Below are 14,621 nucleotides of genomic sequence, written 5' to 3'. Positions count from 1 at the left end.
TCATGCTGTTCTTCAATGGTCAGGACCCCCACAGGACCACCACAGAGTAGGTATTATTTAGGTGGTGGATCATTCTCAGACAGAGCAGCACTGATGGAGTTTTTAAACACCTCACTGTCACTGCTGGACTAAGAATAGTCCACCAACCAAAAATATATCCAGCCAACAGCGCCCCGTGGGCAGCGTCCTGTGACCACTGATGAAGGTCTAGAAGATGACCAGCTCAAACAGCAGCAATAGATGAGCGATCGTCTCTGACTTTACATCTACAAGGTGGACCAACTAGGTAGGAGTGTCTTATAGAGTGGACAGTGAGTGGACACGGTAATTAAAAACTCCAGCAGCGCTGCTGTGTCTGATCCACTCATACCAGCACAACACACACTAACACACCACCACCATGTAATTGTCACTGCAGTTCTGAGAATGATCCACCACCTAAGTAATACCAGCTCTGTGGTGTTCCTGTGGGGGTCATGACCATTAAAGAACAGGGTGAAAGCAGGCTAAAAAAGTATGTAGAGAAACAGATGGACTACAGTCAGTAATTGTAGAACTACAAAGTGCTTCTGTTTGGTATGTGGAACTGATAAAATGGACAGTGAGTGTGGAGACAAGGAGGTGGTTTAATGTTATGGCTGATCAGTGTATGTCATGGCAGTCCTGGAATTTTAAAAATTTCTGCTCATTTTCTTTTTCTTTGATTTAATGTGAAAAAAAATTATGTTTTTTTTATGTTTCAAATATGACAAAAACCTGCTAGTTAAAAAATATACGCACAGTAACTTAAGGTGCATTCACATGTGGCAAAACCGCTTTTGCACTGGCTGTGCCGTTATTTCCTATAGAGTGACGCTCTCAAAGTTCACCTGATTGAACTTTAAACCAGTTTGCCCATGATCTTTTTAAAGTGCCTCCAATGAGACGAACTGTTTGATATGACATGGTAAAAGCCACTCAGGCAGTACGAACAATGTGTAACGTGAACAAAGCTTAACATGACTTGTTGTACTAAACCAACGAGTTAGGAATTGCATTAGTGGAGAGAACTTATGAGCAGTAATAATTAAGAGAAGTTTAGTGTTTCTGTGTCGTTCTTTTAATACATTAAACCATGTTAAGCTTTTTTTTTTAACAATAAGCATTTTAGACTGTCTTGGAAAAGCTGATTCTTATAATTTCTCAGCACCCCGAGCTAAAACACAAGTTTAAAAGTGAATCAGGAGAAAAATCCAGCTAAACTCAGATACACGTGGAGCTTTCACAGTCTCATATTCCCACTTTGATGACGTCTTACCGCACCGCTCAAGCCAAGCGCTGAACAAAGCGGCAGTTTGTGCCGAGGCTCGCGGTGAGCCCTTAGATTAATCATAAGGTGGCAGAGATAGTCACTTAATGTCATTTAGCTTTAGACATGACAACCTAATTCCTCATTAGGGTTTGAGTGATGACATCTTTGTGGCCATAAAAATACTGCTATCTATTAAAAGAACATGGAACTGTGGTCTTTGCCAAGGTCATTAATAAAACCCACCCAATAAAACTGCCACCTTGTTCTTAGTAATCCAAGAACTACTAAAAAGTGTTAATCTTTATTTAAAAGATGCTGAGTGAACAGGTGATACTGTCTACAGTCAAGCAAGCTTTACTTTCTATTAGGCTTATCCTATGTTCAGACCAACAGCGATTTTCCGCCTCTTGTCGCCCGAATTGATGATCGCTCATCGCCCTGTGTTCACACTGGCAGCGTCATCATAGCCACTGGCCGTTTGGTTGCAAATGCCATGGACTGTACTGCCAAAAAAATCATTTCATCCATGTGTAGTCCATCACTGTCTGTAATCTACATGACAAGAACTCTGCATTTGACTATTGCAATCGCCGCTTGCAATAGTTTGACCCCCTGACAATGTGTTTCTCTTCAAAAACCAAAAACAGACTATAAGGTTCAACGTAGCTGAGATAAAAGGGCGTACTGCTCTGCGTAATGGTAATCGCCAAATTGCTTCGCTCCTAATTTGCATACAATTATAAAAGACTCAACTTTTTGTCACAGATTCCGCCCACTTTAGGTCGCCAGTCTCTCGCTGTCTCCTGTCGCCAGAAGTCGCCAGCTCTGATTGATAATGAATGACAGCCGGTGACTTTGTCGTGTTGCTTTGCTGCCAGTCTGAACGTAGGATTAGAGGCAGCCATGAAATTTAGTAAAAATTAACCCATACTTTGCCTTTTATCTTAACCATCCACAGCTCTATCTAAACCCCGCCCTCACAGCGACGACTACAGCACCATGAAGAAGATCCCCCCACCCAAACCCAAGCGCAGCCCCTACACCAAGCTCACTGGCTCCTGCGAGGAGATATCCTCTTCCCTGTCTCCTGTACGACCTACAGAAATGAAACTGGCATGCCTGGCTCGCAGTGGCCACTTACTCGGCCTGGCACAGCGGGCAGCCTCCGAGGACGGGCCATACACATCCACGTTAAGCCTCCAGCCAGGCCGGGACGACGAGGACGTCTACATCGAGATGGTCAGCACCTGCAGGGCTCTCGGCATGGCCGAGTCTCACAGCCCGGAGCAGGGCGAGGCTGTTTATGAGGAAATGAAGTACTTCCCATCAGAAGAGGGTGGTTCCGTTCCCCCGGTCAAACCTGAAGTATGTGACTCCACCACCTTCATTAGTAACACTCCAAAGCTGCCGCAGACGCTGGAGATCAAGAGGCCGGTAGCTCTGATGGATCATCCAAACATGCTGATAGGACGTCAGCAAAGCTGGGATGCTGAAAAACGCAACTATAAAACAAAAAAGGACGGAGGACCATGTGACATCCCAGCTCCTTTTCCCAATTTGCTTCCTCATAGGCCCCCTCTACTAGTGTTCCCTCCATCTCCAGTCACGTGCTCTCCGGCCTCAGACGAGTCCCCTCTTACCCCACTCGAGGTGAAGAAGTTGCCCGTGTTCGAGCCCAACCTCAACTACACCAGCCAAGACGGCGGCAGCCCACTTTCACCCCAGTACAGCCGCCAGAGGGCTGACTCCTCCCCCAGCCTTTCCATCCTAATGCCTGACAAATCTACCCCACCTCTGACTCCTCCACCTCCCGCTATACCTCCCCCACCCTACAGGCCTCCGTCACACTTTCCCTTTCCCCCTGATATGAACTTTCTGGTTCGTGCTGGTGCAGACTCATCCAAAATGGCTTCTAAAGGCAGCCCTGGTATACCAGAGACACCGCCCGGCAGCACCAAGCCACCTTATTCCCCAGTGAAGTCAGCTCGACCGGAGGCGCGCCGTGCACACTCTTGTTCGTCCTCACCGTTGCTGTTCAACCCAGCTAATGCGAGAGGCCTCACAAGCCCGCTCGATGAACTTAATACGCTTTTCAGTTCGGGACGCAGTCTGCTTCGGAAGTCCACCACAGGACGCAAGATCAGAGACACCGGTAAGCCTGTCTTGGTTACTGTAAGATGTAAAAGACAGAATAAGTGTCCTAGTTTGTTGCCTCTCTTTTTAATAATTGGCTAGTGAAGTGCTGAGGGCTGAACTTGAAGACAACTTTTGGATGCAGCCTCTGGTGTGTGAGGTTTTTTTTCACCTAGCAGTATTGTGTTATTGCATTAGACCACTGCACCACCGGAGCACCATAGGGTTTCCCAATTTTAAAGTAATTATAAACAAGTTTAAATGTTAAAATTACAAATAGTCAATCCATTTTTATTATCTCACCAGCAAAGCACTGCTAATAAACCGTACATCATTTATTATACAGTACATATCAACAGACACATATTTAATAAAAAGTTAATAAATAAGTGAAGAAACATAAGCACAGATACTTCCAGACAGTTTCAGTACATGATGCAAATTAGCAACTGACTATGCTTTGTGGTAAGTTCCAAGCAGGCACGGTTTTTGGATATTCGTTTTTGGAATAGGGCAGGTAACACCACAAGGAACTGCAAGGAAAAGCCCTGCACCCACAAGAAAGAAAAACAAACCAGGTGATATGAAATCAGTGGCTAAAAAGCCACAAACTAAAAAAGCAGTGAAATAACATGACCAAAATAAAGAAAAAAAAGCAACAAATGAAAAACACAAAACATCATCAGCTCGCAACAGAGAAGTGGACAGAACAGGGATAGTGCAGAACTAAGAACTTCTTGTTATAATATGACAGTTTGCCCTGAACATCTGCGATAGGGAACCCAACAGGGACCAGCAATACACAAGCAGAACCCCCAACCCCACCAAATGGTGCACCCTATGCATAATGTGAATTTACAGGTGGGATCCGAACCGGAAACGGAACATCACACAGCTTCTGGGGCAATATGCTATCCCATGGTAGTTCTGTCATGATGTTTAGAAAGAGATAAGTGTGCTGGCATTGCATGTCAGCGGAAAATCGGACCAGACCAAGCCTGGAGAAATAACAGGTTTGCCAACAGAGGAGCTGGCAAGTGTGAGAGGGAGAAACTCTGATATATAGAAAAGCATCCACCTGGAGCAAATGAACGCTTAATAGGCACAGTTTATTTTCAACTAGGAAAAACTGACACATCAATCATATCCGGCTCCATGCCCCTTCTGCCAGCCAAAATAGCAACGCAGAAGGACATGACTGCTGAAATAGCAGTTGTAGCCTAGCGGTTAAGTACTGGACTAGTAATCAAAATGTCACTGGTTCAAGCCCCATCACTGCCAGGTTGTCACTGTTGGGCACTTGAGCAAGGCCCTTAACCTTCAATTGCTTAGGCAGTATACTGTAAATGTAACTACTTTAGCAGATGAGCCATATTAAAGTTTGGATTGAAGCGACAAGAAAAAATCATGAGTGACAAGAACCACAGGTGTAAAGAAATGCATAAAAAAGTGACATAAGGCAGGTGGTGAGGACAGACTATTTAGCATGTAACAGTTCTAAATTTGGACTTGAAACCCTGGATCCCAGTGGTAGTGGGCTAATGTAATTTACTGCTGCACTGCCTAAGCATCAATGATGCAAACTTTAGTGTTTAAATACCTGCTTATCAATAAAGAATAACATGAGGCCACGTTCGTTCCAAATCAGTTCTTATGTAGGTTTATTTAGCCTTTCAATCACTGGAGCAAAATATAAACAATGATTCCAGCTATGTATACTTTCCCTAAAGTCTAAGGGTATCCTCTTTTACTGCTTCAACAGTTGTCATTAGATCTCCTTTCACAATTCTCTGTGTTTTTATTTCCAAATAGAAAAAAAGCCATATAATCCAACCGATCTCATTAGGCTGTAAAGACACTGACATATTTATTTTAAAGCCCATTTAGTTGGTCTACATGATCGTTTCACTCCAGTTATTGAGAGCCATGCCATACACTATCAAAGGAATTGAGGTCATTGTCGATAAATAAGAAAACATTTATTGTAAAAGCCACCGTGCCTTCTGAGAACCCATAAAGTCAAGTGTGTGTAAATAGAGCAGACTGAGGCTTGGCTGTGTGCTTCATCTGCTTCGAGAGGCTGCCGTTACCACACTAAAGCATCTCACTTCAGACTGAACCTCCACTGCTGACATGTTACGGCTACGGGTGTCCCATGCACACATTTAAAGACGTCTTAAGTAGTGGTGCTGCATTGTACTTGCTTATTTTGGGCAAAGCGAAGATGCTTGAGGGCAAATTGAAAGGTATACTTTTATTATAAAAAGACACAGGGACGTTTTACTGGTTGCATAAAGCACCACTTCCCGAATGTTGTACAGATATATACATCAAGACATGCTTGATATAATGCACATGTTTGCAAAAAAGTGCAAAAAACACCCTTGGTCATTTTTCAATACTCTAAATGGCAGTTGTTGGCAGTGGTTCCTCAGTGGGTAAGGTGCTGGACTAGTAATCAAACTACTACCTACTACTGCTAGCATGATTGGCTATGTTTGGTGAACGAGGCTCCGCAGTGGATTGGCATACTGTCCGGGGTGTGTTACTGCATTATGCCCAGTAATTCCAGTGAGGCCAGGCATGCTGCGACCCTGACCAAGATTAAGGGGTGTAAAATCAGCCTTGTGCATATATGTATTCATGTTAGCTCAGCAGCTTGGTGGGTAACACTCATCGCCTCACAGCAAAAAGGTCCTGGGTTCGATTCCCAGATTGAGTGGTCCAGGTCCTTTCTGGGTGGAGTTGGCATGTTCTCCCTGTGTCTGCTTGAATTTCCTCCGGTAGGCGACCTGTTTAGGGTTAATTAGACCCACTGTGACCCTGAATAGGATAAATTGGTGGTAATACATACAAAGAATGAATGAATATCTCATTTTATTATTTAGCCCATTGACTTTTCATGACTCGTGCTCAAGCTGACTGAGGGCAATGGTTCTTAAAGAATGGTGTGTGAATAAAGTACCCTAGTTTTTATATGTATTTTTAAAAACATACCCATTTTGACCCACTTGCTATTTCACATTTTGTTGAATTCACAAGCAGGTCAGTGTATGTTATAAATCTATATATTTCACCATAATCTGATAGAGCTGTAAACTCGTATAGAACTCATATACTGAAATACACTTCAGCTCTAGATAAAGCATACACTAGACTAGACTCTGTGCCTTCATTACCATTTTTGGAGTTCCTGTGTGATTGCATATATAATAACAGTGCAAGAGTCTAAAGTTTCAGCCTCAGAAGTTACTTTTGTCTGTTATTATGGCAAGGGGTAAAGGGGTTCACAGAGGGTATTAGCACCAATCTCATCAATATTACATGAGCACCAGATGATATAGTCATGAAATATTAAATAACAGAGCCCCCAAGTCTTCTAATGGGTAAAGGTACTGTAATGCTCCAACCGAATGGACTCCTTTCCCTGGAGAAACCAACATGTGAATGTGTCATTAAGACAAATAGATGTAACACTAGAGAGGAGGAAACAACTACTTGGATTACAGTCTGGATCTGTGTGTTAATCATCACAACATATGTGTTGTTGTTCTCAAGCTGTTTAAAAGAATGTGTCATCAAACTAGCTATTGGGATCGTTTTTCACGTGGCTGAGCACTTGTTCTTGTGTAACGAATGTTATGAATGTCCAGCCGTCTGTGTGGGACAAACGAAGGGCTGGGTCAGGGACTTGGGTCAGGTCTCAGACTTGTTTTTGTTTAGTTTAAAACAAGCTGATTTATGTACAGGGTGAGTCAAAATTATGTTAACACTAATGGATCTATTCCCCACGAAATGTGTGTCAGGGCTTTAAATGGTACTGTTGCTCGCTGGTTTTTGTGTGTTGAACATTTCCACTATTCAAGTGTTAACATAATTTTGACTCACCCTGTATTTCATTTCATTGTTTGCACATGTATTAATCTAGTTCACAACTAAAAAGCCAATAGTTTTGTTTGATTTACTTAACTGAATGTAAAAGTGGGCATCAATATGGGAGGAGCATGAAGCATTTAGGGGAATGTAGGGGGAAGCATTTAGGGGAATGTAGGGGAAAGCATGTATTCAACCACTTCATTTTCTAATACAAGCTAAACATCCCTGTCAGAACAATTGGAGCCAAAAATTGTCCCTGAATGTGTATGTCAAACAACATTTTAATGTACATTTAGGTAACCTCTTTTAGGTAAATGCAATTTGTGGTGAAATTCAAAATTTAAGCTTTGTGTTTAGCGAATTAACATTTTTCATTCGCTTACCTCACGTTTACTGATTAATTTGCACTACTAGGTGGTCCTAGTGTAACCAAGTGTCTTTAAAGTTTGCTGAGTTTAGAAAGAAAGAAAGAAACTGTGAATAGACAAATTATCGGGAGCATAATACTTTACTGGTTTGTTATTTTGAGTGCAGCACAGTCTACAAATAGATGATCACATGTGTAGAGAGGCATGCTTTTCTATTGACTATGGAATCCACAAAGGGACAAAATGCACTAACACATACTGTACATCAAACATTGTCAGCACACTACACCACAGAAAAGTCTGTTACACTAGCAATCCTTCGGCAATTCAGTTAGCAGTCGGTTAGTCAAATGTCCAATATGTCGAAGTGTAAAGCAGCTAAAAACACTACTCTGGTAACTGAGATTGGAAAGCTATCCAACCAATTCTGTGGACGCAGGGAGTTATTTAATGACTGCTGTGAAATGTGGCACTTTTCAGTAAAGATCTGTGAAATCAGGTCTGTGAAATTAAGCAAATTTTCCTGTGAATTCAGTAGCACCCTAATTATGATCACTACATTATATAATACGTAATACATTTTAATACTAAAATATATTAACATAGTCAAGCTGTTTAGAGATTAAATAAACTGACCTAATGTTAAGTACAAACGTTTAAATATTACAGAATGTTAGTTGCAGTAAAACTCTTGATTTTTTTTAAATACTGGAGCAAATAAATGAGAAAATTACACATTACAAATTGCACAATTATTAAAGGAAATTATGTGTTTTTGATACACTGCCCATCAAGCCTCTTGTTGGTTGCCTGATTTGCATTTCAAAACCACCTCATGATCAGAATGGCGTTAATGGGCTGGTGTCTGGATCATTTGAGATAACGCAGTCTGAATACAGGTGGAAAATAACATTCCTTTTAATTTGACTTTATTTATGGCTTTATTTATTGATTATATTCATAATTTATATTCACACAAGCACCCACCTCTAGAAAAAAAGATTATTTACTAGCCTACTAAATAATAGTATTCCCTAATTTTTCCTTATGCATTATTTGTTTCCCCTAGGCTGCAGGGGTAAATGTGGGATTGATCTTTTGTTCCTTCTGACACCTGTCAGTGAAACCTAAAGGGAGAGAACACACAAAGAGAGCTGGGAAAAGTTTCTGTCTTTACTCTGTCCCAGCTTCTGCTTTATTAATGAGATGACCAGTCAATCATTCTGAGTGAAAGGGGTGTCCTGTAAGGTGTCATGTTCCATGCGGTGTATGATCTTTCCCGGATTTAAAGAAAGATAAGGACATTAAATATCAAATTAAATATGGAATAGAGCAATATCTGATATATCAGTGAAATATACACTATAGTGAAATCATTTTCATGTGGCATTTAACTAACAATCTACAAAAGGTTTTTAAGATGCCCTTGAGTAACCCCAGCTGAATGGATAATTGTGATTATATAAAGACGTGTTAGGCCATCACAAGTCATCAGACCAGATGTGGTGCACATTGGCATAGATGTTACATCTGTATCTGGTATTTCCTTGATTTCAAAGTCTCCTATAGCTTGGTATGTGGCGACTGCATATTGATCTGCTGTGAGCCTTCCTGCCCTGTGTGCCTATGGTTTTGCACCGCAAACGCTTTTTTTTCTTGGCAATATAATCCAAAATTGACAGAGGGCTGGCCAGTAAATCACATACTGCGCACTGTCATCGGTGGTGTTAGAATAACACCACCACCAACAGTAGTAGTACACAACATTTCCGTACTATTTAGTAAAGATGGGCCTATTTAGCATTTTATATCACCAATCATGACAAAATGTTAGTTGTTTTTCTGTTTTAATTGTTAATCTGATTCATTTTAATAGGACGGCTCGTATTTAATTTATTGGTAAATGTAATAATGTAAATCCTTTCTACCTTTTAACAAGGCGAGCTAGTTTATTAGCAGACAGCTGGCGTGTTAGCTATGTGCTGACTTTCTGTCCACATAAAATCATAGCTAATATATTATTATGATACATTTTACCCCAGTTGCACAATTGCAAAATTCCTTTTAAATGATACCATTATACCTCACTCACTCACTTTCTTAACCCCTTATCCATTTAGGGTCGCAGGGGGGTGCTGGAACCTATCCCAGCTTTTCAATGGGCGCAAGGCACACAGTAACACCCTAGACAGGGCGCCAGTCCATCACAGGGCAGACACACATACACACACACACACACACCCATTCACCTATAGGGCAATTTAGTGTCTCCAATTAACCTGACTGCATGTTTTTGGACTGTGGGAGGAAACCGGAGCTCCCGGTGGAAACCCACGCAGACACAGCGAGAACATGCAAACTCTGCACAGAAAGGACCCGGACCGGACCGCCCCGCCTGGGGATCAAACCCAGGACCTTCTTGCTGTGAGGGGACAGTGCTACCCACCGAGCCACCGTGTCGCCCACCATTATACCTATTTATACCAGTGGTGTTACCGGCTGGCAGGGATAAACGTGGAAATGATTGGCTATGTCTAGGAAGAGGAATGGCTAAAGCTCTGTGATGGATTGGCACCCTGTCCAGGGTATTCCTACTTTTGCGCCCAGTGTTTCCTAGAGGACCCAGACCCACAGTAACCCTGACCAGGATAAGCAGCTGATGAAATGAAATGGAAATGAAAATAACATTAACTTTCATAGTGTTAAAGTAATAATGCCACCATTGGTAGTATGCCAACTTGACCTTCTGTTTAGTAAAGTAGTACTTTTTTTCAACAGGCTTCTATTTAATAAGTCAAGGTAAATATTATGAATAATATGCAGCCTTGGTAAATCCCAGTTGTGCAGCTTGCTAGCCTGCATATGTGATTCCAAACTGCATATTCATTAATATATAATATTTATTATAATAAGATAATAATATATTTATTAAGGTTAAAGGTGTAAAGATGCTATACTATTTACGCGGGCATTTAAAATACATAATTATATACTGGTTATTTGTAATGGTTAAATGGTTTTAAATGACCTGTTCAGTTCTTTAAGAGTAAAAATAAATAAACGCTGTTATTTTGCTCACACATTTCCATTTATAGAAAGTCATTTGCACAAATTGGTGTATTGAATTCCGTTGATCACGCATGTGACTTTTCAAATATCCATAATAGTCATTGACTTACCACCGTGTCCACTCCAGACCTTGTTTGGTTTTCCCAGTTGGTGCAGAACTAGAGGTCACAGGAGCTGCCGTAGCCCATGCTGTAATGGAAATGATGGCAGTTTGTCGAGGGGGGCATCTGACTCTCTGTTCTAAATCCATCTCGGCGGCGGTCAGATCTAAGCAGGCCTGCGTGTCGTGAGGATTAGCGCATTCCCCTGCAGCTTCCGCTGCGCTCTGTCCTGGCGTCAGCACGGGACTCCCATCACTCCCACTTTGGCTGAGCGTAGCAGCTGCCACGGTCCGAGTCCCGTGGGGCCTGAGGTGGCAGGTGTTTGCCTTCCGGCCAATATGTCACTGCATTCAAGCCAAAGGTCTCTGTTTTGACCTGTTGACATAAATAAAGGGTTGTATTTTGTGTCAAGAATAAATGTGTTTTAAAATTAGGTTAAAAAAAACCAGCAGTAACTGTAACTATAAATCACTCAAATTTTACAGCAGAAATCTGCTCTTTTTTGACAGTGATTAAATATAGTATATAGCAGTCCCCTCTTATCCGTAAATTCATGCTCCCTTGTTTTAGTTACCCACAGGTAACTATGATTCAAGTATATGAAATAAAAAATTCCAACAATAAACAGTTGATAGATAAATTGCTTATGGTTCTGAGTAGCATGTTTAAATCATCTTCCACTGTCCTGTTTGGAACATAAATCATCTCTTTGCCCAGCATATTTACACTGTACATGCTATCTGCAGTTAGTCATGTAGCAGTCATCTCAGTGTTCAGATCACGGTGTTGCAGGTTGCAGTAAACGGGGTGGTGCAGCGGGTAGCACTGTCGCCTCATAGCTAGAAGGTCCTGGGTTCGATCCCCAGGCGGGGCGGTCCAGATCCTTTCTGTGCGGAGATTGCATGCGCTCCCCGTGTCTGCGTGGGTTTCCTCCCACAGTCCCAAAACATGCAGTCAGGTTAATGGAAGACACTGAATTGCCCTATAGGTGAATGGGGGTGTGTGTGTGTGTGTGTGTGTGTATGTGTCTGCCCTGCGATGGACTGGCTGCTACTGTTACTGGTCCAGGGTGTTACTGTGTTCCTTGCGCCATTAAAAAGCTGGGACCCTCCAGCAACCCCCACGACCCTAATTGTATAAGCAGTTAAGAAAGTGAGTGACTTGATTAACATAATCAATAAACAACAGTTAATTTTTTTTTACTATGTACATACCCCATTTCCAGAAAAGTTGGGACCTTTTGTAAACACAATAAAAAGAAGAATCTGTGATTTGTTAATTCTCTTGAATCTTTATTGACCTGACAAAAGCAGAAAGGATTTTAATCTTTTAATTGATCAACTTCATTGTAGTTTGTAAAGACACACACATTTAGAATTTAATTCCTGGAATACACTCCAAAAAAGTTGGGACAGAGGTGTATTTACCACTGTGTTCCATCACCTTTCTTATTAATGAGACTTATTAATTGTCTGGAAACTGAGGACACTAATTGTTGTAGTTTTGCAGGTGGTTGTTGATGTCTGATTCTACACTTCATGAAGCACCATAAATTCATTTTTTTCATTATTTTTATTTTTTTTATTATTAATTTTAGCACATCCAATTTCATCCCCTCACTAATGCCGGTCCCTGCTCCTGGTCGGGGCTGACGAGGCCGTTCCACGCCTCCTCCGACACGTGCACAGCCAATCGACCGTCTTATCACCCACACTTGACGAGTGCAGCGCAGCAGAGCACCGTGCACGGAGGATCACACACTCCGCCGCACCCCCTCCCGTCTCCATGCAGGCGCCACCGACCAGCCAGCAGAGGGCGCAACCGCCCCAGTCCTGAGAGAGTATCCCCTCCGGTCTCAAATCCTGCCCCCCCACCTGAACAACATGCCAATCGTTGTTCATATAGCCGCCCGGCCACGACCGGTGAAGGCAGAGCTGGATTCGAAACGACGCACCTTCGAGATCCAGCTCTGGTTGCAGCGCGTGTCTTTTACCGCTGAGTGGCTAGCACCATACATTTTTAAAAGGAAACAGATCTGGACTGCAGGCAGGCCAGTCAAGCATATGCACTCTGTGTTTTTGAAGTCACACTGTTGGAGTGTGTACAGAATGAGGCCTGGAATAGTCTTGTTGAAATACCCACAGACCAAAAAAACAATGTCTTCATAGCAGCAAATTTCTCTAAAATTGAAATACCGGGTTAGTCAAAATTATGTTAACACTTAAATGGCGGAAACCATTTATTCACAAAACATACTTCATATGTTTAAGATGATTTACAGGACAGTCTCAACCTGTTCGCCATCATGTTCAACACACAAAAACCAGCAAGCAACAGTACCACTTAAAGCCCGGACACACATTTCGCGAGAAATAGATTCATTAGTGTTAACATAATTTTGACTCACCCGGTATATACTTTTGCATTAATGGTACATTCACACATATGCAAGTCATCCATGTCACTGGCACTGATGCACCCCTATACCATGACAGTTGTTGGCTTTTGTAGCTTTTGATGATAGTATTCTGGATGGTCCTTTTTACCTTTATGAAGAAGAACTCAATATCGTTTTTTTCCAGAAAACAAGTTAAAATGTGGACTTATCTGACCACAGAACATAAATTCACTGTCTTTCAGTCTATCTGAGATAAGCTTGGGCCCAGAGAACTTAGAATTTATGTCTGCCATTCTCTTTGTGTTCTCTTTGAGTTTCATTTCTTGATGCAGTGGCAGACTGTTTTAAGCGTCAACAAATTTCCGAAGTACTTCTAAGCCCATGTGGCTATATTTATCACAGTAGCATGATGGCTTCTCACGAAGTGTTGTCTAAGGACTCAAAGCTCGCACACATTCCCTAAATGTCTTTTTTCACAATATGATGCAAGGTAGATGGTGAAAGGCATAAATTATTTGCAGTCATGCATTAAGAAATGTTTTAACTGAATGTTAATAATGAAGTTTGGAACACAATGGTGAGCTATGACCCTTCATTGTGTCACGCGGGGGCTAAGGACAAGACAAAAGGGGTGGACACATGCCGAGATGTACTCAAACTAAGAATTTATTAGTAACAAAAGCTAAACACAAGAGCTAGTAACGAGAGCTAAACACAAAAGCTAGTAACGAGAGCTAAACACAAGAGCTAGTAACATAGCTAGTAACGAGAGCTAAACACAAGAGCTAGTAACGAGAGCTAAACACAAGAGCTAGTAACATAGCTAGTAACGAGAGCTAAACACAAGAGCTAGTAACGAGAGCTAAACACAAGAGCTAGTAACATAGCTAGTAACGAGAGCTAAACACAAGAGCTAGTAACGAGAGCTAAACACAAGAGCTAGTAACGAGAGCTAAACACAAGAGCTAGTAACGAGAGCTAAACACAAGAGCTAGTAACGAGAGCTAAACACAAGAGCTAAACACAAGAGCTAGTAACGAGAGCTAAACACAAGAGCTAGTAACGAGAGCTAGTAACGAGAGCTAAACACAAGAGCTAGTAACGAGAGCTAAACACAAGAGCTAGTAACATAGCTAGTAACGAGAGCTAAACAAGAGCTAGTAACGAGAGCTAAACACAAGAGCTAGTAACATAGCTAGTAATGAGAGCTAAACAAGAGCTAGTAACGAGAGCTAAACACAAGAGCTAGTAACATAGCTAGTAACGAGAGCTAGTAACAACCTAGAGCTAGTAACAACCTGGAGCTAGGAACAACCTGGAGCTAGGAACAACCTGGAGCTAGGAACAACCTGGAGCTAGGAAACAGAAATAATACAGACAAAATA

The 14,621-nt window shown here is 41.8% G+C and overlaps 1 protein-coding gene across 2 annotated transcripts in view; it reads left to right on the top strand.

The window, feature by feature from the left end:
• Positions 1 to 14,621, top strand: part of myo16 (myosin XVI) — a 313,223-nt gene that overhangs the window by 203,683 nt on the left and 94,919 nt on the right. For both annotated transcript variants that reach the window (XM_063006388.1, XM_063006387.1), the window contains exon 32: positions 2,250 to 3,443. In XM_063006388.1, coding sequence (XP_062862458.1) covers positions 2,250 to 3,443 — 1,194 coding nt within the window. The remainder of the gene's footprint in view (positions 1 to 2,249; positions 3,444 to 14,621) is intronic.

This window comes from Trichomycterus rosablanca, chromosome 12, assembly GCF_030014385.1.
Source record: "Trichomycterus rosablanca isolate fTriRos1 chromosome 12, fTriRos1.hap1, whole genome shotgun sequence".
NCBI classification, from domain to species: domain Eukaryota; kingdom Metazoa; phylum Chordata; class Actinopteri; order Siluriformes; family Trichomycteridae; genus Trichomycterus; species Trichomycterus rosablanca.
The sequence above is the reverse complement of the archived record's forward strand: the minus strand, read 5'-3'. Positions and strand labels throughout refer to the sequence as shown.